Here is a 27,234-nt window from a genome sequence, read left to right on the forward strand (position 1 = left end):
CAGGCTGCCCCCCATTCATGGACGGCTTTCACCCCAACATCAAAGTAGTGCATCTGCCACCAAATTCTATGTCGCTCATCCAACCCATGGACCAGGGAGTTATTGTGATTTTCAAGAAATATATATGTCACACTTTTTGTCAGGCAGTTAAGGCAAGTGATGAATCAGGAACAACCTTGCAACAATTTTGGAAGGACTTTAACATCTACAAGGCCATAAAAAACATTAACTTTGCTTGGCGTGAGGTTACAGCCGTCACCATGAATGGGGTTTGGAAGAGCCTTTGCCCACAGTTTGTTCACGATTTTCATGGATTTGAGAATGTGGATGAGGAGTCCAAAGAGGTTTTCAGCAACTTAGTGACCCTCAGTGAGAAGCTGGAGCTAGATCTGCAAGAGGACAACTTCATTGAACTTCTTGCTGTGCAACATGAGGGGCTTACTAATGAAGACCTTATGGAATTGGAGGCCCAGAGAAAGGACAAAGAGAGACAAGAGGAAGAAGTAACTGAAGAACCGAAGAGTTTCATGCTGCAGGAAATGGCAAGGGGATTTTCTTAATCTGAGGAGGCACTGTTAGTTTTTGAGACACAGGACCCAAACATAGAATGGTACATCAAAGTTGCAGCAGCCGCTCAGAATGCAATCCAGTGCTACCGCATCATCTAAGATGAGAAAAAAGAGCTACTACCCAGACATCACTGGATCGTTTTTTTTTCAAGACGGTAGGTAGAATTGAATCCAGCAAGGAACCAGAACCCGTGTCATCCACATCAGGCCTGAGTGAAATTGCAGCTTGCCCTCCATCTCCTATTGCTGATGATCCTTCAGCTCTACCATCTCCCACCTCCTCTCCCTCCTCCAGTCAGTAACTCTTCTTGCCTGTTCACTTGATCAGCCCCTGTGTGCAAGCTGTTGTACTGTACTATTGTACATTTCAAGGTACTGTACTGTAAGATTAAAAATGTTTATTTTTTGTTTGTTTTTATGTATTATTTGTGTAAAAAGTATTATAAACCTATTACAGTACAGTACTATATAGCCGATTGTGTTAGTTGAGTACCTAGGCTAACTTTGTTGGACTTACAAACAAATTGGACTTATGAACACGATCTCGGAATGGAACTCATTCGTATGTAGGGGACTTACTGTATTGGCGTTTTCCCCTTCATAACTCCTGGGATCACCTCCTACTACTTGCATCCAGGTCTCAGAGTCTACTTCTGGGGATTTTATTAGGGAAGGAGGAAGAAATAGGCAGGATGGAGAGGTCGGAGGGCAGATAAAGGGTGGAAGCGATGCATCCTGGGACCCCACGAGGTAAGCCTCACCCACGAGTGGGTTGTGTAGTAGTGCTCATCATTTGGACCAGCTGTGTGATGGCTATGGTATTCAGATGTAGCGTGTGAATTTCTCCATCTGTGTCTGTCTTCCCAGGTGGACTATGATCGAGCACAGGTGGTCCTCAGCCCTCCACTGTCAGGGTCCGACACCTACCCCAGGGGCCCTGCCAAACTACCTCAAAGTCAAAGCAAAGCAAGCTATTCCTCAAGCAGCCACCAATACCCATCTGGGTACCACACAGCCACCCTGTACCACCACCCCTCCCTCCAGACCAGTTCGCAGTACATCTCCACAGCTTCTTACCTGAGCTCTCTCAGCATCTCATCTAGCACCTACCCCCCACCCAGCTGGGGCTCCTCCTCAGACCAGCAGCCCTCCAGGGTGTCCCACGAACAGTTCCGGGCAGCCCTGCAGCTGGTGGTCAGCCCAGGAGACCCCAGAGAATATTTGGACAACTTTATCAAAATCGGGGAAGGGTCAACCGGCATTGTGTGCATCGCCACTGAGAAACACACGGGGAAGCAAGTTGCCGTGAAGAAAATGGACCTCCGAAAACAACAGAGACGAGAGCTGCTTTTTAATGAGGTAGATGGTGTGTTCGGATCATCCTTTCTGTCCTACGTAACATTTCTTTCCCATTTCAGAAATAACACATATACATTTTAGGACATTAGAAAACACAGAAAATATAAATACAAAAATAGCATCCCTTTTTCTATGCCTGTATGGCTGCCTCTTTATGAAGTACTTCCTGTGGATCAGCCACTGTGCTAAGCATTGGTCTGGTTTGATTCTCACAATAGGCATAGACAGAAAAATGTTATCTCCATTTAGCAATAAGGAAACCTAGCATCAGATTATGTTACTAACCGGGGTCAGTAGGTTCATACAGCTGTAACAATGCAATCAGCTGTGACTTTGGACCCTCTTCCGTGATGGCTTATGTGAAGGCTCCACCCAGCTCCAACTCCCATAGGTGTTCGTTTCTTTTCCACGCTCCCAACCTCACAGAGAGCATGGGGTGAGTGGGATTCAGTTTCTTCCCAGTCCACAGCTCCTGATTTCTGGAACTTATTTCCAAACCACAATGCCAGAACAGACAGGGAAAATATAACTTAAACAACTGTATAATTTATTATTTAGCACTCACTGAAAATATCACCAGAAGCGGCCACAGGATGGCAATTCCTGGATGCTCTCTCCAGCAAGCAGACACAAGTTGGCCTTTTAATGCCTAAGTCATAATGTTTTTACCTTAAAGACTTATCCTTTGTATTCAGCACAAACACTTTCAGGGTTGGCCTAGACCTCCCAAGAAGTTAGATTGGTGTCATGTGGCCCCAGCCCTAATAACTGTTTACTTCAGTCACTTCTGAGACTCACTTACCTTGAGTTGGTGACCCTTTTGCCCAATAGCAGAGTGTGGACAATGTGTTTTAAAAGTAACCTATGGGATATCTGATCACATCCCCCCAAACATTCAACTAAATTCCCTCTTGTGAATGCAAACTCTGCCATGGTTCTGCCTGTTTTTACCCCGTATTCTCCCCCAACCCAGTGTCTTGTTGACCTGCCATTTTCTCTGAATTTGCTAACTTGATCCCCTCTATTCCTCCCAGCTGCTCTCAGTGCTGTCCCTTTGTCTGTAATAGACTTCTGAATACCCCCCCCACACACAATCAGTACTCCCCATCAGTTGAACTCACAGCCCAAATGTAGTCATGAGAAAACAAAAAGTCAAATTTCACAGTCCGAAGTCAAACAGTGTCTTTCCATTTTGCCCAGGTTGTGATAATGCGGGATTATCACCATGACAACGTGGTTGACATGTACAACAGCTACCTTGTCAATGATGAGCTCTGGGTTGTCATGGAATTTCTAGAAGGTGGTGCCTTGACAGACATCGTTACTCATACCAGGTAAGTTTCTTTACTATCCAGGCAAGTAGTTCAAGGTGCTTATTATTCTTTTCCAGGGTAAGGCCTAGTAACTATATTTATGAACTCTTCATAAGTAGTTAAGCACTTTGAAGGTAGAGAAACGACTGCCCTTTTTCTCTGTATTCCCAGGTGCCTATCACAATATCATGTATGTATAGTTCATTCACTCAATTCACATTCTCCCTGCCCTCCAGAAATTCATTCGTACTCACTGATTTTAAATCAGCAAGCTGCTGAGAATGGAGTTTCGGTGACAAATAATAGAATTTCCCATCCCTACGTAGATTTCTAAAACTGAGTTTCATTCTCCTAAGTTGCTATACCATTGCTATGTGTTGATACCACCAAGGGTACCTGGGGAAGGCAGGGGCAGGTGAAAGATCAAAATTTTATGTCATAATAACAAACTACATAAGAGAGAGAGAGATTCTTCAAATCTGTTTTTAAATCATCTTGCAAGTAACAATGGTTGCTTGCCACTGTTGCCTCAGCTACTTGCTTCTCTGATGTGTCAGTTGTGGTCATTTCATCAAGTATTTATTAATCACTTTTTATGTGCCAGGCTCTTTCCTAAGTGCTGGGGCTACAAAAGATACAAATGAATAAGGCTCAGATACACCCTTCCAAGGAAGTCTCAGATTAGACATAAATACATTATAACACCTGTGCAGAATTAGAATTATATAAGTAGCATAGAAGAATACCTGAATATCTCTATAAGAGAGTCAAGAAGGATTTCCAATATATGGTGGTGTCCAGGATGGGTTTTGGGAGATGCATCAGAGTTTACTAAGAAGGCAAGTGGGAAGAAAAGGGCATTGAAGGCAAATGAAAGAGTATGTGCTAAGACAGTGCTTCTAAAATTTTAATATGCATACAAATTACCTGTGGTTCTTATTAAAATGCAGATCCTGATTCAATGGGGGGGAGGCATAATACTCTGCATTCTAAGGAACCCCCAGGCGATGTTAATGCTGTTAGTTCATGGACCGCGCTGGAAAAGCAAGGTTCAAAGGAACAGACGTGTAAAAAAATCATGTTACATTTGGGAAACTTTAAGTTTGCTCTGCTGGTAAATAAAATACCAAAGATTTGAAAAGATTGTCATGAAGGAGCTACATTGGGTATTAGCTGATGTCACTGAAATGGCATCCAAATCATAAGTGAATCCAGTTGAGCGACAATAGGTGGAAAGCAAGGTAGCAAGAAAGTGTTCAGAAACCCGTAAGAGATCAAAGGTGCTGCTTTTTCTCCACTAAAATGAGGCAGTGTTTCAATCATGACTCCCTATAGCTCTGAGTCTGCGGTAGACCATCTAAAAACAAAAGGACATAAGGGAAGACACCAAATGTTTATCACCAACATTTCAGCTGGCAGATTCCTATCGGTATAGCCATACAACCACCATATCTATCTATCTATCTATCTGTCTATCTATCTATCTATCTAATCATCTTAAATTGTAGCAACAAGTATACTGAAGAGACCTACGAATAAGACAAATGTGACTTACATATAAAACAATTAATAAAAATATGTCCAAGGGAGGGGCTTTTTTCTTGCCTCAGAGAGCATCAGAAAACTACAGCTCTCACTTTGTCAAGTTCTTATTTTGTATCCGTGGGATTCACTGAAGAGCCAGCCTCTCTAGAATCCATTGTGTTTTCTAATTCTCTCCATCTAGTTTTGTCGATGGATTTCCCCTTGAAGGCAGAGTAGCTCCAGAGAGCAAGAAGCAATAGTGTGTCAAGGAATACCATGGATATTTAGAATTTGAAATCCTTAAGCTGGTAGTTCAGAGAGTTTCCTATAGTAGATATTCAATAAGTACTTCATTGAATGATTGATTGATTGGTTGATAAAACATTTAACTGCTTGCCACTCAAAGTGTGGTCTGGGGACCAGCAGCATCAACATCCCCTAAGAGCTTGTTAGAAATACAGCATCTCAGGCTCTACCCAGATGGACTAAAAGAATCCATGATCTAGCCAGATGCTCAGGAGTTTCTTTTTTTTTTAATTTATTTATTTTATTTATTTATTTTTTGCTGTGTTGAGTTTTTGTTGCTGTGCACGGGCTTTCTCTAGTTGTGGCGAGCGGGGGCTACTCTTCATTGCGGTGCCCGTGCTTCTCATTGTGGTGGCTTCCCTTGTTGCAGAGCATGGGCTCTAGGCACACGGGCTTCAGTAGTTGTGGCGGGTAGCCTCAGTAGTTGTGGCACATGGGCTCTAGAGCACAGGCTCAGTAGTTGTGGTGCATGGGCTTAGTTGCTCCACGGCATGTGGGATCTTCCCGGACCAGGGAGCGAACGTATGTCCCCTGCATTGGCAGGTGGATTCCTAACCACTGCACTACCAGGGAAGTCCCCTCAGGAGTTTCTTATACATACTAAAGTTTTAGCCCTATCTAGCATCTTGTTAAATCATATCCTACTTATATCAAGGAAACAGTTCTAGAAGGGAAAGGAAAGTACCAAGCTCTGTCAGGTTCTTGATTAACTCATGTAACCTTCACACATCTCTATAAGGTAGGTGTTGATGTGCCTGTCTGTTAGAGGATGAGGCTATGACTCATAGAGGCAAAAAGTATCTTTCTCAAGATCACGTATTTAATAATTGGCAGAGCCAGGATTTGAATTTGGAGTTGACTCCAAAACTGAGGTGTTTTTATCCCCACCTGACTTCCTCCCTGTTGAAGTAGGAAAGCACCAGGCTTTCTACAGTGGGCCATGTCCATTTCAAAGTCATTGAATTAAGAGTCAGTAGCATTTGTTATAAACTCCAGGGGATTTTTCAGTTTGTGATTGGGGGCTCAGAGTCAATTAATTTTTGTTACCTTTGACCTATGAAAAATCTTTATGCCTGCTCCAAATAACTCAAATCTCATTGAATCCAAGAAAAATAGATTTTATTTTATTAAAGATGATAATTCTTGGTCCTGAATTAATTTTAAGATGTAGTTGGACTTGTCCCTGTGGCTGATGCTCTAAACTTCTCAGGAGTGTGCTTTGGGCAGATGTGAAAATTGTCATCTGAAAACAATCCAGCATAATGACCAGCCCACTTACCACAAAACCAAGAACACAGAAGTTGTAGGTTTCCACTCTGTTTCAGACACCTGCCTTCCTATGAGGCCAATTCATTGCGGTGGTAGGAATCCTCTTCAAAGAGAAGGGCATGTTTCTTCATACTCATCCACTTTGTACCTTTGACATTCTCCTGATTGGTTATCTCCTTGGATTTTATTTTGAACCCTAGTTTTACTCAGCTGGGGTTTGTTGGCATCAACAAGACTGAAACGCAGATTCAAGGCCATCTATTTACTTGTCCTGCTGAGCTAAAAGTTACCTGGGATTATTTCCCAAGTCAATTCTTAAATTTGGACTCTGGTCAGTTACGAAGTGTGTCTCCTGATAGCCTCCTCTGTTTGCCTGATAGTTTGTTTTAGGAGGTCTTTCACATTTGCTACCTCTACCTTTGCTAATTTGGGCCTCTCAATATCTCCGTGAGAGGGAGGAAGTTTCATGCCTAGATGAGTTAGGCAGATGCCTAAATGGGTCATTTTGAGGGCACTGAGGGACTCCATTCTCCACATCATTCTTCCCACCTGGGTTCTTCAGTGGCTGAAAATCCATTCTTTTGAGTTACAATTGCTGCATGATACAGTGGGGAAAGTGGAAAAGCATGGGTTTTGAACTCATAGAAGGTGGGGTTTGAATCATGATCTGGTTACCTTCTGAGCTATATAACCTTGGGCAGGTAACCTGACCTCAGTCTCCTCTGAAACCAGAAATACCTTCTTCGGAGGGTGCAGCCATGAAATGGGGGAGCATATCTAGTGTTGTGCTTGCCTTTCTCATTCCCATGGTCTATTTATTAGGGTATCACGCATTCACAGTTGGTTATTAGTAACTAACTAGGCCCAATTTCCTTCTTGGCAGAGGGACCTGGAGTAACAGAAGCTTCCAGCTCCTGGAGGAGGGAGAGGAAGGGCTGGTGAGAAGCAGGGCAAGTCCCAGAGGGGGATCTTAGAGATCTAAAGACCACTTTGCCTGAGTCCAACCTTGAAGAGAACCATGGCCTTGCCCACTTCCAAGATGAGGAAAAAGAAACCCGAGGAAGTTAAAGGACTTCCTCAAGGTCATCTAGCAGCCCCTCCTGGAACTTTGGCGTCATTCAGTGTGCACTCTCTGTAGGACCCTGGAGGTTTGTCAGTACCTGGGGAATTACCTATAAGAGTCCAAGGAAGTGCATTTGCACTGATGACCCAAAAGCCAGCCAATGGGGGTCTCTTTACTTTAGCTTATACTGAGCCGCTATCATCCTCAATGCCAGGCCTTAGGTTCTGGGAATCAGGTCCCAAAGACTTCCTTTTCCTTTCCCATAGATTTTTGAGACATGGGCTGGAGAGCATGGACTGGTTCTCTAGAACACAAGGGAGCCACCTCTCTTGATCATTTCAAAGATGGTCTTAAGCCTGACCTTTCTCCTTCAATGTGATTTCCTTTCTAGAATGAATGAAGAACAAATAGCTACCGTCTGTCTGTCGGTTCTACGGGCTCTTTCCTACCTGCACAACCAAGGAGTGATTCACAGGGACATAAAGAGTGACTCCATCCTGCTGACAAGTGATGGCCGGGTAAGATTTTCATGTTGGGTCCCTCCCTGGTTTACCTTGTCATTTCACCTGTCACAGATATTATATTCCTAAGAACACTTTCTCAGAATTCTAATTTTCCTTAGTCGCAAGTCACCCACTCCCCTTCCCAGGAGGCTTTTGAAGAAGAAATTACCATCCTCTGTGTCATCCTGTCATTTAGAACTATCTGTGAGCTGAATTTGACAGATAATTTTCTGCCTTAACAGTAAGTGCAGGAAGTAATAGAAACTATAGAAATTTCTTTTATTTTTCTGCCACATTCTTATTTTCATTGGTGGAGAGAAAATGACTTTTCTAGGACTGTGTCCACTCTGTTCGTGTGACTACGCATGTCTGCAGTATCTCTCAGAGTCCCTGCAGGAAACAGATGACAAATTCCAGTGCTTTGAGGAGAGTTTAATAAAGGTGTGGGCAGATGAGATGTAGAAAAGCCAAAAGGAACTGTCATGAGGACCAGCATAGGTGTCTAGAATGGAACACCACTCCTCTTATTACCCCATGACTGAAGAGGTGAGGTGCAGAACTAGTTACTGGAATCTTGAAATAGAGATTGTTGTGTGAAGAGGGCTACCTGGCAGGAGCTCTGATCTTTAGTGGAAACCAGACCATAGTGAACCTGCTGGATGGGAACTGGGCCAATTAAGTACCCGAACCTCACTCTGCTCCTTCCTTCCAGTCTCCTACTGGTGCTCCCCATTGACTGAGTCCAATCAGAAGCCATCAATGGTCAATACAGGTTGGCCTCCCAGGGCTCAGGGCTCCCAGATCTGAAAGGACAAACAGAAGATATCCATCACACTAGTGTATCCCCAGGCCCAGATATCTGCATTTCCCATCATTGCAGCCTGCTCAGGGGATTCACTTGAAACTCATCAGCCACACCAGATAGAATACAACAGCCAAGGAATGCATGAGTTGACATTGCCAGGAAGGCTTAGTTAGATGGAAGAGTTTTGAAGCATAGATTTTTTCCCGCCCATTTAGACGCTTTTAATCTTCCTGAAACTCCCAGCAGATGTAATAGCCTTGTGATGAGTGGAGCCAGCTGTCCCTTTAATGCACCTGTCTTTTACCACCTAGCATCCTCAGTCACGTGGAAAACGTTCACGTCACATCAGAATTTGCCCAGGAATGATCAGAGGGCAACCAGAAGAAACTACCCAAGAACTTTGGCTTTTCTTCTTTTATTTTAAAAAGATTGTCAATTTTATTGTGGAAACTTCAGCAAATTCAGAAAAGTATAAAGAATAAAATGGGGCTTCCCTGGTGGCGCAGTGGTTGAGAGTCTGCCTGCTAATTCAGGGGACACAGGTTCGAGCCCTGGTCTGGGAGGATCCCACATGGTGCGGAGCAAGTAGGCCCATGAGCCACAACTACTAAGCATGCGTGTCTGGAGCCTGTGCTCCGCAACAACAAGAGAGGCCGCGAGAGTGAGAGGCCCGTGCACCGCGATGAGGAGTGGCCCCCGCTCGCCACAACTAGAGAAAGCCCTCGCACAGAAACAAAGACCCAACACGGCCATAAATAAATAAATAAATAAATAAGCCAAGCATCTGAAGCCCTTAAAAAAAAATCACCCATAATCCCATTTCCTAAATAAATATATATATATATATATATATATATATGAACATACACACACACATAATTTACCAACTTAGTATTATGATTAATGGGCAGTTTTAAGTCCTGCTTTCTGCATTACTCTGGCTGAACTTTTTTTAAGAGCGTACAGGAGTATGTATCAGTCAGTTTTTGCTACACAACAAACCACTCAATACTTAGTGGCTTAAACCCAGAACCATTTATTTGCTCACAATTCTGTGAGTCGACTTTTGCACTGACCTCAGCTGGGACAGCTTACCTCTGCTCCACGTGACATCAGCTGAGCTCACTCTTGCATTTGTGGTCAGTTTGGGGTTGACAGCCTCACTAATTAGCCTGGTGGTTGGCTGGATCTCAGCAGTGGTAGTGGAGGTAACTGGGCCTAGATGCAAGGGGTGGGGAAATAACACCATAAGCACCACTGCCTCTTGATGGGAGAAGATGCAAAGTTGCATCCAAAGGCATGTGGATACAGAGAGGGGAAGACCATGTGGCCATTTTGCAGCATCTCCCATAGAGCAGGGGAGCTATAGGAAAAGGGCTAGAACTCTCTCCTGGCCTGACTCAGAAAAGCACCAGGGCAAGGTCCCATGGCCTCAGAACTGAGCATTGCTGAGCATTGAACTGGTCCACACATTGGCTCTGGGGACTGGAGCTTACAGGAAAAAAAAATCAGGACAGTTCCTGCCAGGCTTTCTTTCCTTGTTTTTAGAGATTGAGGGTGTAGGCTCACCCTTGTTGTGAGTACCTGTCAGATGTCAAAATCAGATGTGAGACAAAGACAGTTTATTATTTAATTAGCTTACTTAAAGATCTCCCCTCCCCACAACATATGAAAGGCTAGATCATTCAGTGTCACTCTTGAGGGCAGAATCTCCTTTTCAAACATTTCTTCCACGCACCCAGCAGAGCTCACAGGGACTGGCACATCCTCAGTGCTTTCAGTCTGAATGGTTTGTTCACTCACTCATTCAATAAATATGAGCTAAACGTCATTCTGTGCCAGGTCAGTGCTAGGTCCTAAGGATGAATAAAGCAAAATCACTAATTTCATTCAGTTTATTTGGAGAATAGGAGTATAATAATCAACAACTTGATAAACATACAAATAAAATCACCACCAGATTGCAGGGTGATACATTCTAAGTTTTCTATGATTAATTAACTTAAGTAGACTAAAGAAGGTGGAGGGTGGAGAGTAGAGGGTCTGTAGAGGCCAGTCAGAGAAGGCCCCTCCGCAGTGGGGTGGTGACAGCAGAGACGCGTGAGGGGCGGGGCCTGTGACCTTCAGGGATGAGAGTGTTCCAGGAAGAAGGAACACAGCATGTGGAGAGGAGCCTGACTCTCAGCCACGCTGGCCAGGGTGAGCTCATCCAGGTTTAAGAACAAGGTGCCATATTGACTCCAGTTTCTATAGAGAAAGGAAACTTTTTTCCTTAAAAAAGAGAACAGAGATGGAGTGTGACTACTCCAAGAAAAGGCTGAGAGTACAATTTATACTAATCTATTGGAGATTTTATAGCATTCTATAGTGCAGAAGACATATTCATTTATTATCATAACAAATCCCCTTAGGTCTTAAGTCAAAAGTTATTTTCGCATTCTCACATGACTGAGAGTTGGCTGGGCTCAGCCAGCCAGTACTGCTCTGACTTGCTAGATGGTGCATCTAGAAATCTTCCTCAGGCATATGTCAGGAATGTAGTGCTGACTGTCGGCTGGATGCTGAGCTGGAACTTTCCACCAGAACACCTACCATGTGGCCTTCCTTACAGCATGGAGGCTGGATTCCATGAGTGAGTGTCTCAAGAAAACAGGGTAGAAGTATGGCATTTTTATGACCTCAAAGTCACATAGTGTCACTTTTACCATGATCACAGCCCTTCCAGATCCAGTGGGAAGGAACACGAAACTCTCCTGAGTGGGAGGAGAATTGAATCATATGTCAAGAAGATCTCAGGGGCTGGACAGTATTGTTGTTGGCATTTTTGGAAATATTGTCTGTCACACAAGGTGTGCTGTTGGGAGATGTTCAACGTCATCAGCCCTTAGAGAAATGCAAATTGAAACTATGAGATATCGTTACACACCTATAAGAATGGCTAAAATGAAAAATAGTAATAACACCACTAATTCACACAATGCTGGTGTGAATGTAAAATGTAGAGCCACTCTTGAAAAATGGTTAGGCAGTTCCTTTCAAAACTGAAAATGGACTTACCACGTGACAAGCATTCTCACTCTTAGGCATATATTCCAGAGCAATGGAAACTTATTTCCACACATAAACTTGCACACAAATGTTTATGGCAGTTTTATTCATCATAGCCCCAAACTAGAAAATACCTAAATGTCCTCCAGAGGGTAAATGATTAAATAAACTATGGTGTATATATACCAGGGAATACTACCCAGACCAAAAAAAAAAAAAAAATGAATGAGTGACACATGCAAGAGCTTGGATGAACCTCAAGGAAATTATGCTGAGTGAAAAAAAAAGTCAACCTCGAAAGGATACACACTGCATAATTCCATTTATGTAACATTTATGAAATAACGTAATTATAGAGATGTACAGCATATTAGTGGTTGCTGGGGTTTAGGGATTGGAATTGTGTGGCTATAAAGGGACAGCACCATCACCTTACGGTGATGGTACAGTCGCGTATCTTTATTTGTGACAGTGGTTGTGCAAGACTACAATGTGATAAAATTGTAGAGTACACACACATATACACACTACATACACAAATGAGTTCATGTATAACTGATGAAATCTGAGTGAGCTCTATGGACTGTACCAACATCAATTTCTTGGTGTTGATATTGAGCTACAGTGCATAAGATACTAACGTATCGGGAGGACTGGGTGCACATTTCTTTGTAACCTCCTATGAGCCTATATATAGTATTTCAAAATAAAGTATATATTTTTTAAAACAGTGAATTGCTCAGGTTTAAAAGGATAAGTCCTTTCTGGCCTCTTCAAAGACTACAAGGGAAATTTTTTTGTTATCAACTGAAAAGAAATCGTTCACTCTTTGTCCATGATAGAAATAATATCTAGTGAGTCACTAATTTGTATTAAGCAGAGGTGTTTAAGGAGTGGTGTTTGGGGTTTGAAAGGGAAAATAAATAACATGTCATAGAATGGTTTCAAGAATTACATGAAGTAATTAGTATAAAACCATAAGAGGTAAACCAGGTACACGGTAGATGCTCAGAATGAAGGCAATCCCCCTGCCCTTGCAATTAAGGGTTGAGTAAATTCCTCCACGATTTTTCCTTGGCCTGGGGCTTGCATTTAGGAGATGATACTTAGGGGCCACTAGGCAGTGAGTGACTAACTTTTATCAAATTCATTGGCTGAAATAGAATTCAAACCCATGACCTCTTAAGCCCAATGCATCTATTAAAAAGAGGCATTTACAAGTAATCTTTATGGTTTTTCTTTTTACTATAAATTGGTTGCCACACTTTAAGAATTAGGAGATTTCACATAAAATTTCAGATTCCTGTCTCCCTTGAAAAAAATCAAAGCGTCTGGCAACACTGTGCCTGACGTCACACATGGCAGTAATGGAGGTGGTGTGATGAGGGTGCAAATGTTACTGGTGCCCCACCCTTATCTTCCCATTTCAGTGCTCGCTAACTCCACCTCCAAATGCCACCACCTGCATCTCTTTGCCTGGGGACTTCTCTGGCTACTGTAGTCTGCTTTTGCAGAACAAAGCAGCCTAGAAATTCCAGGAAATTAACATTCATGCTTCCCAGGAGCAGCCCTGAAAAAGTGATGGGAGTTGGTATATAAATACCCCAGCTTTCTCGCCCTTGGATGGAATAGCTCTGAGGCACATATTCTACACAGTCTCCCAGATGTCCTCAGCAGGATTAAGCTCTAGTTCCCATGGTGGTAACTTCCTTGCTGATTAACCCTTGACTGACTGCCTTCCCTTCCCTGTTATACTTCCCCATTTCACTGCTAGTGTTTCCTGTATCTCCCCAATAAATGACTTACACTGAATCCTTGTCTCAGCATTTTCTTCTGGGAGAGGGGGGCCCAAACTAACATAGCATCCAGAAATAAGAAATATGTTTGTGCCCTTTCTCCCACAGGATTTGAAGGGAGGGTTAAAGGACAAATAAGGGGCCATAGACGGGCAACCAGAGCCTATGAGTGTTCCACACCTTCTCTACTGGGCCCCTGACAATCAGCTGGAAGTTAGTGTCTCCTTATCAGGGGCGTATGTCCCTAGTTTTCCATTGTCTCCACTGGCTCATTTAATTCATTGGTATTGTTGGGTTGGCCAAAAAGTTCATTCGGGTTTTTCCATTAGATGTTACGGGAAAACCTGAGCAGAATTTTGGCCAACCCAATATTTTCCTGGCTCCTTTAGCCATTTGAATTTTGTTGTCTCTCAAATTGCTAGAATTTTACAATTAGAGGAAGACCTGAAGATTATCTCCCAGAAGCTCTTCTTAAATAGAGACTTGGGCATATTAAATAGCTTGCTTAAATTCATTCCTTTCCAGTAGTCTCTGAGATACACCCAAACACTCCCTCCACAGAAGTTATTTTCTAATGCAGGGAACACAGCATGAAAAGTCAGAAGACCCCAGGGTTGAGTTCACTGCTAAAACTGTCACATAGTCTTGGGCAAGTTCCTACCGCTCTCCGTGCTGTGCCAAGTGGCAGAGGGGCTGGCTGAGGCCTCTAAGCCATTCCAGCTCAGCCGCTATGATGTCTTCCCTCTCCTCTCGGGTTTGGCTGCTGAAGAAGTGGGTCTTCAGCTGGAGGCACCATCATCATTCTGACCCCTTCTATTACCTCGGTTCCTTTGTCCCTGGGTCATTGCTCTTCTTAAAACAAGTTCTCAGATTTTAGTGAGCATCACAGCCCCTGGAGACCTTGGCAAAAAACAGATTCCTGGGCCGTTCTCTCAGAGATTCTGATTCAGTCAGGCTGGATGTATCTCTGAGCAATTCCCAGCTGATGATACACACTTGAGTACCATTGCCTTATAGGAAGAACCCAGGAACCAGGCACAAAAGCAGCCATCTTTCTGCCTTAGCAAAAATCTGGAGCAGATGCAAGAATTCTTTAGAGCATACGCAATTTACAAAACGAGGGTTTTATATTTTATTTTAAACCTGTAGCTATCTTGTGGGTAGATTCTCTTTTGCTCCTCCTCTTGCAAATTTTTGTGGGGTCCCTTACTCCTAGCCAGGATGCATTGAGATGGGTAAGATCTCAGGTTTAAGTAGCAGCTTTGTCTGACCTCTGAGCTCTAGTTCCTTGTCTGGCCCCTGTGGACCAGCTACATCTCCTCTTAGGGGGTGGGCAACGTGCTTGCTTCAGTTCTCTTAGCCTAACTGCATTAGTGAGACAAAGGTGGTTTCCTAAGTACCCACGTTGTACAATCCTATCTAAAATAAGGCTCAGCTTAAAGTCTATGTGATTTGCTTTTGTGTGTGTGTGTGTGTGTGTGAGATTTGCTTTTAATAACTGCCTACAATGCTTTATTATACTCATTACCTGAGTTCTTATTATTTACTTGCAGATATATTTGGACGAATGTTGTGTGCAATTATGTTCTTTTAGAAAATTGTCTCTTTTATGGACTTGAATGAGTAAAAAAATCATGCAGAAGCACTTATACTCCTACAACAGAAGAACAGGCCTGGCTTCCAAGTGTTGAGTTTCAATTTCTCATCTTATATTTTGTCAGGGAGATAATTATTAGTCTGTCAGGTTTGGTATCTTTTTTTTAATGTCTGGAAAAAGAGAGCCACACTAGAGGCTTTAAAATTAAAGCCAGTTGAAATTAAAACTGCCAATACCAAAATGCTGATACAGTCACCTCCTGAATCATTCAGGTTTCTTCATTTTACAGGTAAACAAAATATATTGGCAAAATTGTTCCTCCTTTACTATCTGTGTCATAGGGTTGCAAACTTACTCAGGCTTGAACTTTGGAAATAACCACACACACACACACACACACACACACACACACACACATAACCTCAACTTCTTCACAAAGCCCCACTGACTAGAATTTTTTTTAAACTCTATTTTAATTCAGTCTATTAAATTTAGTCTGCTTAAATAATTTAAACATTGTCTATCAGAATTCAGTCACATTATTGTAAGGTTAAACTGATACCTTTAAACCCTCAGTCTTTCAGGTTTGGCTGCCACCTGCTCTTTCTTTCCACCTCCTACCCCCATCTTCCTCAGGATGCAGACAAATGTGGGTTATGGGACCTCCGGGTGAAGGAGATATGATCCATCTTCTTGTTCCTCGCTGGTCCCTGCCTTGGCGTGACAGCCTCTTCTGCTACCTGGACTCGTGACCAGTGAGCATTAGCTGGTCCCATCAGCTGCTGGTCTTTTCAGGAAGAGGCTTCTCTGCAGTATTTTACTCCAGCCTCTTTCCTCAAGTCTTGAAAGCTATCCTTGAGACTGCCTCTCATGTCAACCATAGGCTTGTGCCTGGCCCTGTTCCTTCACTGAGATTTGGAGGAGCTTCGGGAGCCCTGCATACCACACAAAGGCCATGGAAGCCAGTAGCATTGCCTCAAGTTCATTTCCACCCACTCTGTCGTGCCATCTCTCCATGGAGGCCATGTTGGGCATAGCCAAAGCTGATGTGCAGCTGATATTCACCAGTGTATCTGCACCCATTGTTAAAATGTTGCAATATTCTCATGCTTGTTGGTTAATAGCCACTGTTTCCAGTCATTGGAGTATTATCCCCCATGACCCCAGCCCTTTACCAGGATGCCCCTTGCCTCATTAAGGATGGTAATGCCCACAGGATAACTCCAGAACAAAGCTCAACTTTATGTCTAGATTCTGACTGGTCTAGATGAATCTGGTTATTAAATATTTTTAATATTACCTCTGAACACAGATGCATGTGGCTCCTCTCCCTTGTTTGTGTGGGGATGTATGCTACTCAGATATTTCTGAAGCACACCACCATCTGCTCGGGGTGGTAGGAAATGGTGTATAATAAAGAGTTGGGGCCTGACATAAGTTACTGCTCTTTGTCCTCTTCTGCAAATAATCCTTGGCTAAAAGTGATGGACTGTAGGGCTTTCACTTCTCAGAATTGTAGAAGCCTTTTACAATAGGGCAGCAAGGATTATGGACCAGCTACCATGGCCATAGGGCACTCTTCTTTCTTTTTTAATGGATTATTCTTTTCTTTTTTTGGCTGCGTCTTGCAGCTTGTGGGATCTTAGTTCCCCAACCAGGGATTGAACCCGGGCCCCAGGAGTAAAGGAGCCAAATCCTAACCACTGGACTGCCAGGGAATTCCCAGGGCAGTCTTCTTTATACCACATGGAAATTCTGTGATCTGACACATCTGGGCTTGATTCTTGCTATGCCAAAGCAATTGAGAAAAATCATATCTCTGTTAAACCATCTTTCTCTGGCATTCCATCTGGTGCAAGCCAAATTGAAGGAGTCCCATCCCAAACCACACCCCACTAGTCTTGGCCTGATTAGAGAGCAGATCATGAACAAGGAAATGGAAAAAGAAAAAATAATAATTTCCAAAATATTACCTCCATTTCATCTGTGTTACAACTTTGATTCTAGAAACAGTTGTCTTCAGTAAGTCAATGATGGCTTCAGAAGGAGCACTAATGTGTTTTCTATCACGTGATCTGTTGTCCCATGTATGTATGTATGTATATATATGTCAATATCAGATAATATCAATCTAGTAGCATGAGTTTTTTGATTATCTACTGTTTTCTTAGCTCTTAAGGAGCACAGCGAGGCTTCATAATTAAAAGGCAGAGCTATTGTCCCTGAGCAATGTCATTTCTAGCTGAGGGAAAAACTCAGCATCAGAAAACAGTTCAAGATTAAATGAATGCTAAATTCTCTCAAATTTGGTGAGGGGAGAGATCAATATAGCCTCCTGAGAAAAATTCTGGAGGAAGTGAGAAGTGATCAGGGCCTTGAACTATCCTTAAGAATTGAATATGCTTCCCAACTAAGATTAGGAAAAAGGCAAAGATTTCCCCTCTTACCACTCCTTTGCAACATCATACTAGAAGTACTAGCTAATGCAATAAAACAAGAGAAGGAATAAAAGGTATACATACTGGGAAATAAGAAATAAAACTATCTTTGGTTACAGGTGACATGATCATCTATTCAGAAAATCTGAAAAAATGAACAAGAAAATCTAGAGCTAATAAGTGATTATAACACGGTTGTAGGATATCTAGTTAATATACAAAAGTCAATCACTTTTCTATGTACCAGCAATACAAGTGGAATTTGAAATTAAAAACACAATGCCATTTACATTATCACCCTCTAAAACTAGATACTTAGGTATAAATCAAGCAAAATACGTACTACATCTATATGAGAAAAACTACGAAACTCAGATGGATAAAATTTAAAAAACCTAAATAAATGGAGAGGTATTACATTGGATAGGAAGAACTCAGTATTGTCAAGATGTTACTTCTTCCCAACTTGATCTATAGATTTAATGCAATCTCAGTCAAAATCTCAGTGAGTTATTTTGTAGATATTGACAAATTGATTCTAAAGTTTATATGGAGAGGCAAAAGACCAACATAATCGTCAACACATATTGAAGAAGAACAACAAAGTGCAAGACTGACACTACCTAACTTTGGGACTTTTTGAGACAGTGTGGTATTAGCAAAGAATTGACAAATAGACCAATGAAACAGAATAGAGAGCCCAGAAGTAGACCCACATAAATAGAGTCAACCGATCTTTGACAAGGGAGAAAAGGCAGTAAAATGGAGCAAAGATGGTCTTTTCAACAAGTGGTATTGGAATAACTGGACATCCACATGCCAAAAAAATGAATCTAGACACAGACTGTATACCCTTCACAAAAATTAACTCCATGTGGAGTTAAAAAGAGTATCTAGCAAGAGCACCTAAAAAGAGAAGAGGTGAGAGTTGGGACCCAAACTCCTGGAAGCCCCAGTATTTAAGTTGTGGGCAGCAGAGGTAGAGCCAGAAAAAAAGGTTGAAAAAAGTTCAGAGAGGTATCAAGAGAATCAAGGGAGAATTTGTGCCTTAGAGACTATACCTTTGATCTATGGAAATTTTAACTTCAAATGACCATTCTGAACCATTGCCAAACAATGCCTGAATCATTGATTTTTTTTGTTTTGTTTTGTTTTGTTTTCATTTAATGTATTCTGTCATCACCAATAATCCTAAGTGGCAATCCTTTTCAATGAGTCTATCTGAAGTTCAGACCAGGTCACCATGAACAAGAATCAAGCCTCCCAGAAATAAACTGAATCCTGGTCACCTAGAATATATAAACTGGCAGGGTGCCTGAGGGTGCAGTATGTTCTTAAGAGTATTCTTAAAGGCTTCGGGAAAGAAATTTCAGGGTGTTTTTCTTTTTGATGACCTCTAATGTAAATAACATATATGTATATTGGGTAATTAAGATGACCACCTTGTACCCCTGGTAACTAATTGTTCACACCCAGTTTCTATGCCATCATTTCCACTTGCATTGATATTCACTTTGGCAACTTCAATTGTCCTGAGAAAAGGAGGAAAACCAAAAGAAAAGGGGAGCCAGTACTTAAAGTGATATCTCAGCATCCTTTATAAATGGGGTCTTGCAATAATTCAAACATAGAAATGAGGTTGGTTATTTGAATCATCTCATGGTACTTAGAAATCTAAATGTCTTCGGTGTAAAAAAAACCCCTAAATTGCAGCAGTTTGTACAAAACTCGTGTTGAGAATAGCAGTTTACTTACACTAAAGCATCATCTCTTACATTAAATGAAAGTAGTAGGTTTGAATTTTAATAAATTTGTTTTGGGTGTATTGTAAATTTTGGAGTTTCATAATTTTATAAAAGATAGCAGCAGCAGGAGTTAAACATTTGCAAATCAATCCTGCTGGAGCCATAAGAGGTTTTTTCACTAAAATGGATTGTACCTTTCCAATAAAAGGGTCTGATAGCCCCTTCTCTGGTATTTTCAAGGCCTGTTAACAAGAGATGGTGGTTTTGTTTTGAATTTGAAACTCTTTCCATATTTCTATATCTCGAAGCCAGTATTTTTTTAAATTTATTGAAACATAGTTGATTTGCAGTGTTGTGTTAGTTTCTGGTGTACAGCAAAGTGATTCTGTTATACATATATATAAGAGTTTGCATCTGCTAATCCCAAACTCCCAGTCCATCCCTCTCCCACCCCCCCTCCACTCCCACTTGGCAACCACCAGTCTGTTCCCTATGTCTGTGAGTCTGTTTCCCATGTCTGTGAGTCTGTTTCTGTTTCAAAGATAAGTTCATTTGTGTCATAGTTTAGATTCCACACATAAGTGATATTGTATGGTATCTGTCCTTCTCTTTCTGACTTTCTTCACTTAGTATGATAATCTGTAGGTCTGTCCATGTTGCTGCAAATGTCAGAGCCAGTATTTTTATATTGTTAGTTTGTTGCATTCCTTTCCTTTTCAGATAAAGTTGTCTGACTTTGGTTTCTGTGCTCAAGTTTCCAAAGAGGTGCCAAAGAGGAAATCACTGGTTGGCACACCCTACTGGATGGCACCTGAGGTGATTTCTAGGCTGCCTTATGGGACAGAGGTAAGGGAGTGATGGTCATTGTTGGGGAGTGGCAGGGTCTGGTTAGGCTCTGGATGCAGGGGTTCTGAGATCGTTAATGACCACAGGAGATCAGGGTCATGACTTTTAACTCCACATTTGATCCCCATTCACTAGGCTTGTCACAGAGTAGGTTGTGGAAGAAGGGAGACTGGCTATCCCTGGGATATTGCCACAACATTGATCCAGGAGCGTATTTAGGTCCCAAGTTGACAGTGGGAGAGAGTCACTCAAACTAATATCTTACCCTCAGGGCCAAGAGTGCACAAAGCGAGAAAATGCAACCTGAAAAGTGGCTGGAGACACACAGATGAGTAGGTGTGATGATTCAAAGGATAGAACGTCAGAGAAAGCTCCACAGGATTGGGGTTAATATTTGGATGAGAAATAATGTTTTGCTATAGGAAAAATCATATACGAATATTGCAACATATTTTAAAATATGGCAAAATGTTTGTTTCCTCTGAAAAGGAAATAATCACTCATAGTCTATCTTTTAATTGGTTTTTGTTTTTTTAATCAAAAAAATGTTTGATCTTTTTTTATTGAATGAAAGGTTCTTTAAATTCTACAGTGCTTTATAATTTTTTAAAGTTTCACACACATGGGCTTCCCTGGTGGAGCAGTGGTTGAGAGTCCGCCTGCTGATGCAGGGGACACGGGTTCGTGCCCCAGTCCGGGAAGATCCCACGTGCCGCGGAGCGGCTGGGCCTGTGAGCCATGGCCACTGAGCCTGCGTGTCCAGAGCCTGTGCTCCACAATGGGAGAGGCCACAACAGTGAGAGGCCCGCGTACCGCAAAAAAAAAAAAAAAAAAAATTTCACACACATGATTTCATATAATTCTAAAATAAACTTCCCTTTTTAAAAAAATTCTCTATCCCTGTACTGCCCTTCCTCCTTTCCCTCTCCCCACTGGTAACCGCTAGTTTGTTCTCTGTCTCCATGAGTCTGCTTCCTTTTTGCTTTATTCACTAGTTTGTTGTAGTTTTTAGATTCCACAGATAAGTGATATCATACAGTATTTGTCTTTCTCTGTCTGACTTGTTTCCCTTAGCATAATGCCCTCCAAGTCCATCCATGTTGCTGCAAATGGCAAAATTTCATTCTTTTTTATGGCTGAGTAGTATTCCATTGTATATATACCACATCTTCTTTATCCATTCATCTGTTGATGGACACTTAGATTGCTTCCATACCTGCTCATAATCTATTAAGGGACAAGGTTTGGATACATAAAACGAGGGGCCAGAAGTGGAGGAGGGCCTTCTAGGGGGATGATAGTGTGAGTAGAAGCTCTGAGACACACACACACTACACACACATACACACAGAGGCAAGGAGCTCGTTTCGCCCGGGCACACAGTGTTTCCACACATCATGGTGCAGACGGTGATCCTAAGAGAGGAGAAGCCTGCAGGTGGTGGCACAGACCAGTGAGCAAAGGAGAGTGGCAGAAGTTCAGGCGGACTCTGCTCTCTTTCCCCAGTTTACTTGCCCTTGGATGAATAACTGCGGTCCCAAGAGCATCAATTCTCAGTGAAGGTCACTGTGCGGGTGAGAGCAGGAGTATGAATAACTGATAAGAGGTGTAATGAGGCTGGGAGGGGGAGGCGACAGTGCCTGGGAATTTATAGCATGGCTGTGGCTCCTCCTTATCCTGACTTCCCATTCTTTACCCAGAAAGGATTGCTTGCTGTCTCTCCCTTTCTTTCCCTCCATTCCCTGAACATGGTTTTATAGATCATGGTTTTGTGCACACTGCTTCAAAGTGATAAAACACAAAGGAATGGGTTTCCCTGGTGGCGCAGTAGTTGAGAGTCCACCTGCTGATGCAGGGGACACGGGTTCGTGCCCCGGTCAGGGAAGATCCCACATGCCGCGGAGTGGCTGGACCCGTGAGCCATGGCTGCTGAGCCTGCGCGTCCGGAGCCTGTGCTCCGCAGCGGGAGAGGCCACAGCAGTGAGAGGCCCGCGTACCGCTAAAAAAATAAAAAGTAAAAAGAAAACAAAGAAAAATAGTACGGCGGCAAAACACTATTTTTAAAAATCAAATTAATAGAAGAATCAGTATATATTGTGCTGTGCAATGTAGCTCTTTGGAGTTTGTTATGAATATGCCAAAAACTTTTCTTATTTTCTTATGGTTTAAATGCAACTTTCCTCTCTGTTCATAACATAAAACTTTGGATGGTTTTCACATCTGCCCTGTAGACCATGAACCACCCAAGTTAAAAGGATTAGAAGAAAGTTCTAAACTTCAGTGTTAAGACATTCACGTGTATCTAATTGTCAGAATCTTCATTGAAGTTGTATTTTAAAAGCAGACAAAGACCATTAGCAAAAACTTGGTCACTCAACAATTCAGCCTATATATATGAATTGTATATTTTGAGAGGTTACAAATCCCATGTTAATTTATGAATGAGTATGAATCTATTGGGGTCCCTGACACATCCAACCTTTCAAAAGGTTCTCTTTGCCTGAGATAATCAGTGTGCTGTGCCTAACAGGTGGACATCTGGTCTCTCGGGATCATGGTGATAGAGATGATTGACGGCGAGCCCCCCTACTTCAATGAGCCTCCCCTCCAGGCCATGCGGCGGATCCGGGACAGTTTACCTCCAAGAGTGAAGGACCTGCACAAGGTGAGAAGCAGCAACCGTTGCTGAAGTTCAACATCATTCTTCGATTTTTCCGTCTCTCTGTAGTTTTAAAGACTGGCATATCGCATCCAGGAGTAGATCCTGGTTTATGGGCATGGACTTTGGAATTCGAGTTGCTTGCATTCAGAGCTCTGCTATTCTTGTTCACTCGCTTGGGCAAGTGAGTCAGCCACTCCATCTCTGAAGCTCATCTGTAAAATGGGGTACAGCTGCTCCTCTTTCATGGGGTTGGCTCTACTCTGCACTCCCTCCTTGAGAATTTATTGCATGCTGGGGACTGTTCTAATGGCCGGGATATAGCAGCTCAAAACCCCACATTTCCTGACTCTCATAGAGGTTGCATTCTAGTTGGGGAAGCAGTTAATAACCACACACAGATGGATGAATAAAATAATTTCAGAGAGTGGTACCTGCTATGAAGCGAATAGAACACTGTGATGTGATGGAAGGGGCCGGAGAGGGGGCTGGAAGCTAGTTCTGGCTGAGGGGTGAAAGAGGCCCTTTCAGGGGACTGGAGCCTGATTGGAAAGAAGGAGTAAGTTATGCAAAAAGATCTGGGAGAAAAATGTCCCAGGCAGAGGGAGGAGCAGTGTGAAGACCCTCAGCCAGAGCAAAGTGGGCATGGGGAAAGGGTGAGGCATGTCAGAGGGTAGGCAGGGGCTAGATTGTGCAGGGCAAAGAGCAACATGTTTAAGGGACCAAGTAGGGCCTTTCCTGTTTTCCCAAGATTGTCAAGTAGGGCCAAGCTCAGAACATATGATACTAAGTCAAAGAACTGCCACTGTGGGGGCCACCAGTGGGGGCAGAGCTTGCTGAGAGGTGCTGTCTCCACAGATCAACTCTATAAATGCTGACCCCTCCCATCCGCCTCCTGACAATAAGAGAGGGAGTGAGGCTGCCTTAGGTGAGGGGATAGTTTGTAATGGTCGCTTCTCCTCTTCCCTCACCCCTAAACCTTATGGAAGAGCCCCAATAGAATCACTCATAGAGGTTGTGTGGATCTGCCAAAAAGATGGGAGACTGCTTGAATTGAACAGGAGATTGAAATTTGTACTGCATTGGACTGGGTTTAAATAATAAACAGTGGCTAAAATAGTATGGTATCAAATAATCCCACACCCAGTACGAAGGAGTGTGATGTTCTTCAAAGTCACAGACAAGAGCAGCTTTCATCCTAATGGTCAAAAACTGGAAACCTTCCAAGGTTGTTTCCCAGAGGGATAAGTGATATGTGAGATGATTCAGCAGTGAATACTACACAGCAATGCAAAGGATACAGCTTTTGCCACCCACATCACGGATACATCTCACAGACACGATGTCGAGTGAAAGCAGCTAGAGAGAGAAGGGTTGACAGCCAATGACTCCATTTCTATAAAGGACAAAATCAGGTAAAAATTTATCTTATCAGAAGTCAGGATAGTGGTGACCCTTTGCAGGGAGCCAGATATTTATTGGAAGGGGTCTGAAGGGAGAGATGTTCCATATTTTGATAGGGGTGGGGAATATATAGGTGTAAATATGTGTTTAAAAAAACTACTGTAGGATATAAACTTTTTATACGCTCGAATGTACGTAAGCTATACCTCAAAAAGTAAATTACACGAAATTAAAGGAAAAATGCTGTCTCTGTCAGATATCCTTAACAGAAGTTTGTTTCTCTTCAAGAAAGGGATTCCACAAAGCCTAGATGGTTTCAGTGGTTACACAGAAAACTCATTCCACGTTTACACCACTGTTCATCAAACATGTGTGGCCAGCACCTATACACAGTAGGCACTTCATAATAGCTGCTACTGTTGCTATTATACCACTATTATTTTATTTAGTAAATATTCTTTGTCATACCATCATTTACTCCTATTATTTCAGACTTGAAGAAGGTAAGGAAAACAGCATATATTAAGAAAGGCAATTCCTACTTTTGCTTCCATAACCTCTTTCTCCTCAGCCTGACATTCTGGAATTTGAAGTTGTTGATAGAATGACTTTCCTGGGAATTCTCTGGGAACCCATTTTAGGGGAAGTGGGTTGGGTGTCTGTGTTAGTCCTCAAGATGATATCTTGCGTTTTCACAGGTTTCTTCAGTGCTCCGGGGATTCCTAGACCTGATGTTGGTGAGGGAACCCTCTCAAAGAGCCACAGCCCAGGAACTCCTCGGACATCCATTCTTGAAATTGGCAGGTCCGCCATCTTGCATTGTTCCCCTTATGAGACAATACAGGCATCACTGAGCAGAGGATTCATAGAGGTGACAAAGCTAGATGAGAACATGAGAATAATTCAGGAGAACACAAGGAAACCAGAGAACGTGTAACAGACCCGTATATTCCAGACCAGCTGATTGATGGGACAGTGTGTTGACCAGCAGGGTTTGGCAGACCAGGGCATCTTCTTGTGTCTTAAACAGGCATCTCTCCACTAACAGCTGGTGTGGTCATTTGGAACACGGCTTTAATAAGTCATTATTATATTTTTCAGCCTTTCATCCAGCAAATCAGAATGACTCAGTACAAACTCCGTTATGATATATCCTAGCCACATGCAGGGTAACGCACAGGATTTTCTATATTGAAAGAATACTTTTCTGGCAAAAAATAGAAAGGATAACAAAAAGCACTTTTTCTTAATGGTAGCAGTGTAATGTATTTTGCAATGAATTTGTAATTTTTCTGTACAATAGTTTTGATAATTTATAGTACTTTGATGTCACGTAGCCATTGTATCGGTTGAAGTAATACCTGTTTACTAGCAAGAGTTTGAACAAAGTCTTTCCTACTTTTTTATCCCTTTCAGAGAACCAACAATTCTTTAGGAACTTTGAATACTGAATGACTCTCAATCACCGTCAGCTTTAGTAGAATATCTTTCTTATCTTAACAAGTGTCTTATGTAATGGAAGAAGACTTAAGAGTGATGGTGATGGGGGTGCACATTCCATTTATCCAGCCCAAAATAATACAGTACAATAAAATGTGAGCCACAGTATACCACCAAAAGTACTCCTTGGGAGAAAGCCAAATATTCTGAAAAATCACATTTTCCTTCAAGCCTGTTAGTAGCAAACCATCTTTTGCACAGCAGGATGTTTCCCCTAGTACCCTCTCTTAAAGGGGTACGATGTCCCCTTGGGGCCAAATTTCCCCTCCAAGGAACAATTTTAGTGCTAGGTCATTTGATGTACTTGTAGGAGGCTGTGAGCTCCACGTCCTACCCCTCCACCATCTTGATCCAACAACCCAGTGCTAGGATCATTTGGACTCCATTCCCCAAACTGAATGTTTCAAGAAGGCTGTGAGAATTCCAGTCTCACAAAGGGAAAAAAGAGAGAAGTGGGCAAGATGTTTGGTTTTGTTCGTTACTGTTGTTAAAACTCTGTGTGCTAGCACACCAAACTCTTGTCTGTAATTTACCTTCGTCGCTATTGTTTCTGTATCATACTGGAAGTCTGGATTCTAGAGAATGAATTAGGGAGCGGGGATTTTTCCGGGTGTGATTCGAATTCAGTTGTGACCATGTTCTGTGTTTCCGACATAGGAGAGTTGTGCTGCTGACTAGATCTTCTTGAATGTTGATAAACACGAATGACTACTACAATACATTTTGTGTTGCTTGTTGGATGAATTTGCATGTTAACTGTAGGCCAATATAGATTTGCCTTTAAGACTCTGGAAAAGCTACATAGTCATCATTAGTTTCTATTACTTCTGCATCCAATGAAAGCCATTTTTTACCAAACTGGAAAACCAGAGGCTTTTCTTAATTTCACATACTGTAACAAATATGAATTTAAAATTGTGAAAATGCTCTGGTTGCTCTAAGCCTAATTAAGAATGTTTGTAATTAATAGGTTGCTAATTATTTATTAAAGTTAAAAAGGAAAAAAAAGGCATAAAATGACCTTCTACTGATTAGATTTTCAGTTTTTCCCTAAACTGGAAATGCCTCATTATAAATAGGATCTATAATTTTGTTTATAAAACACAACAAATCAATGTTTTATGTAAAATATTAAAATATTAATATAAGTATGTACGAATTAAAATAATCTAAATCCAGAAAATGGAAGTCCTAAAAGTTCATGGAACAGACTGTATTCATTTAACCAGGACTATGTAGAAATAGAAAGGAAAGAAAAAAATCTTTTCTTAACCAGAGAAAATATTAAAAACCATTGCAGAAAATAGTGGATTTTGGATTCCAAACATTTTCGACAGTGTAATAGAAATTTTTCTGTAATTTTCTTATCACTGCCTCTTTTTTAAAGTCTTCATTGAATTTACCAAAAGTTACTGTAGCTTAAAAGGTTGTGTGAGCACTAACTATTGGCAGAAACTGCACTTGCAAATAAAAATAAATGTTTGCCTTTT

At 42.0% G+C, this 27,234-nt stretch overlaps 1 protein-coding gene across 1 annotated transcript in view; it reads left to right on the top strand.

Annotated features, from left to right (window-relative positions):
* PAK5 (p21 (RAC1) activated kinase 5) overlaps nucleotides 1-27,234 on the top strand; it is a 315,653-nt gene extending 288,419 nt beyond the window's left edge. Inside the window, exons 5-10 of the mRNA XM_067707490.1 lie at nucleotides 1,437-1,928; nucleotides 3,129-3,262; nucleotides 7,795-7,921; nucleotides 20,056-20,181; nucleotides 22,712-22,846; nucleotides 24,943-27,234. Of these exons, the coding sequence (XP_067563591.1) occupies nucleotides 1,437-1,928; nucleotides 3,129-3,262; nucleotides 7,795-7,921; nucleotides 20,056-20,181; nucleotides 22,712-22,846; nucleotides 24,943-25,098 (1,170 nt within the window). The 3' untranslated portion in view covers nucleotides 25,099-27,234. The remainder of the gene's footprint in view (nucleotides 1-1,436; nucleotides 1,929-3,128; nucleotides 3,263-7,794; nucleotides 7,922-20,055; nucleotides 20,182-22,711; nucleotides 22,847-24,942) is intronic.

Source organism: Pseudorca crassidens, chromosome 15 (genome assembly GCF_039906515.1).
Source record: "Pseudorca crassidens isolate mPseCra1 chromosome 15, mPseCra1.hap1, whole genome shotgun sequence".
NCBI lineage: Eukaryota > Metazoa > Chordata > Mammalia > Artiodactyla > Delphinidae > Pseudorca > Pseudorca crassidens.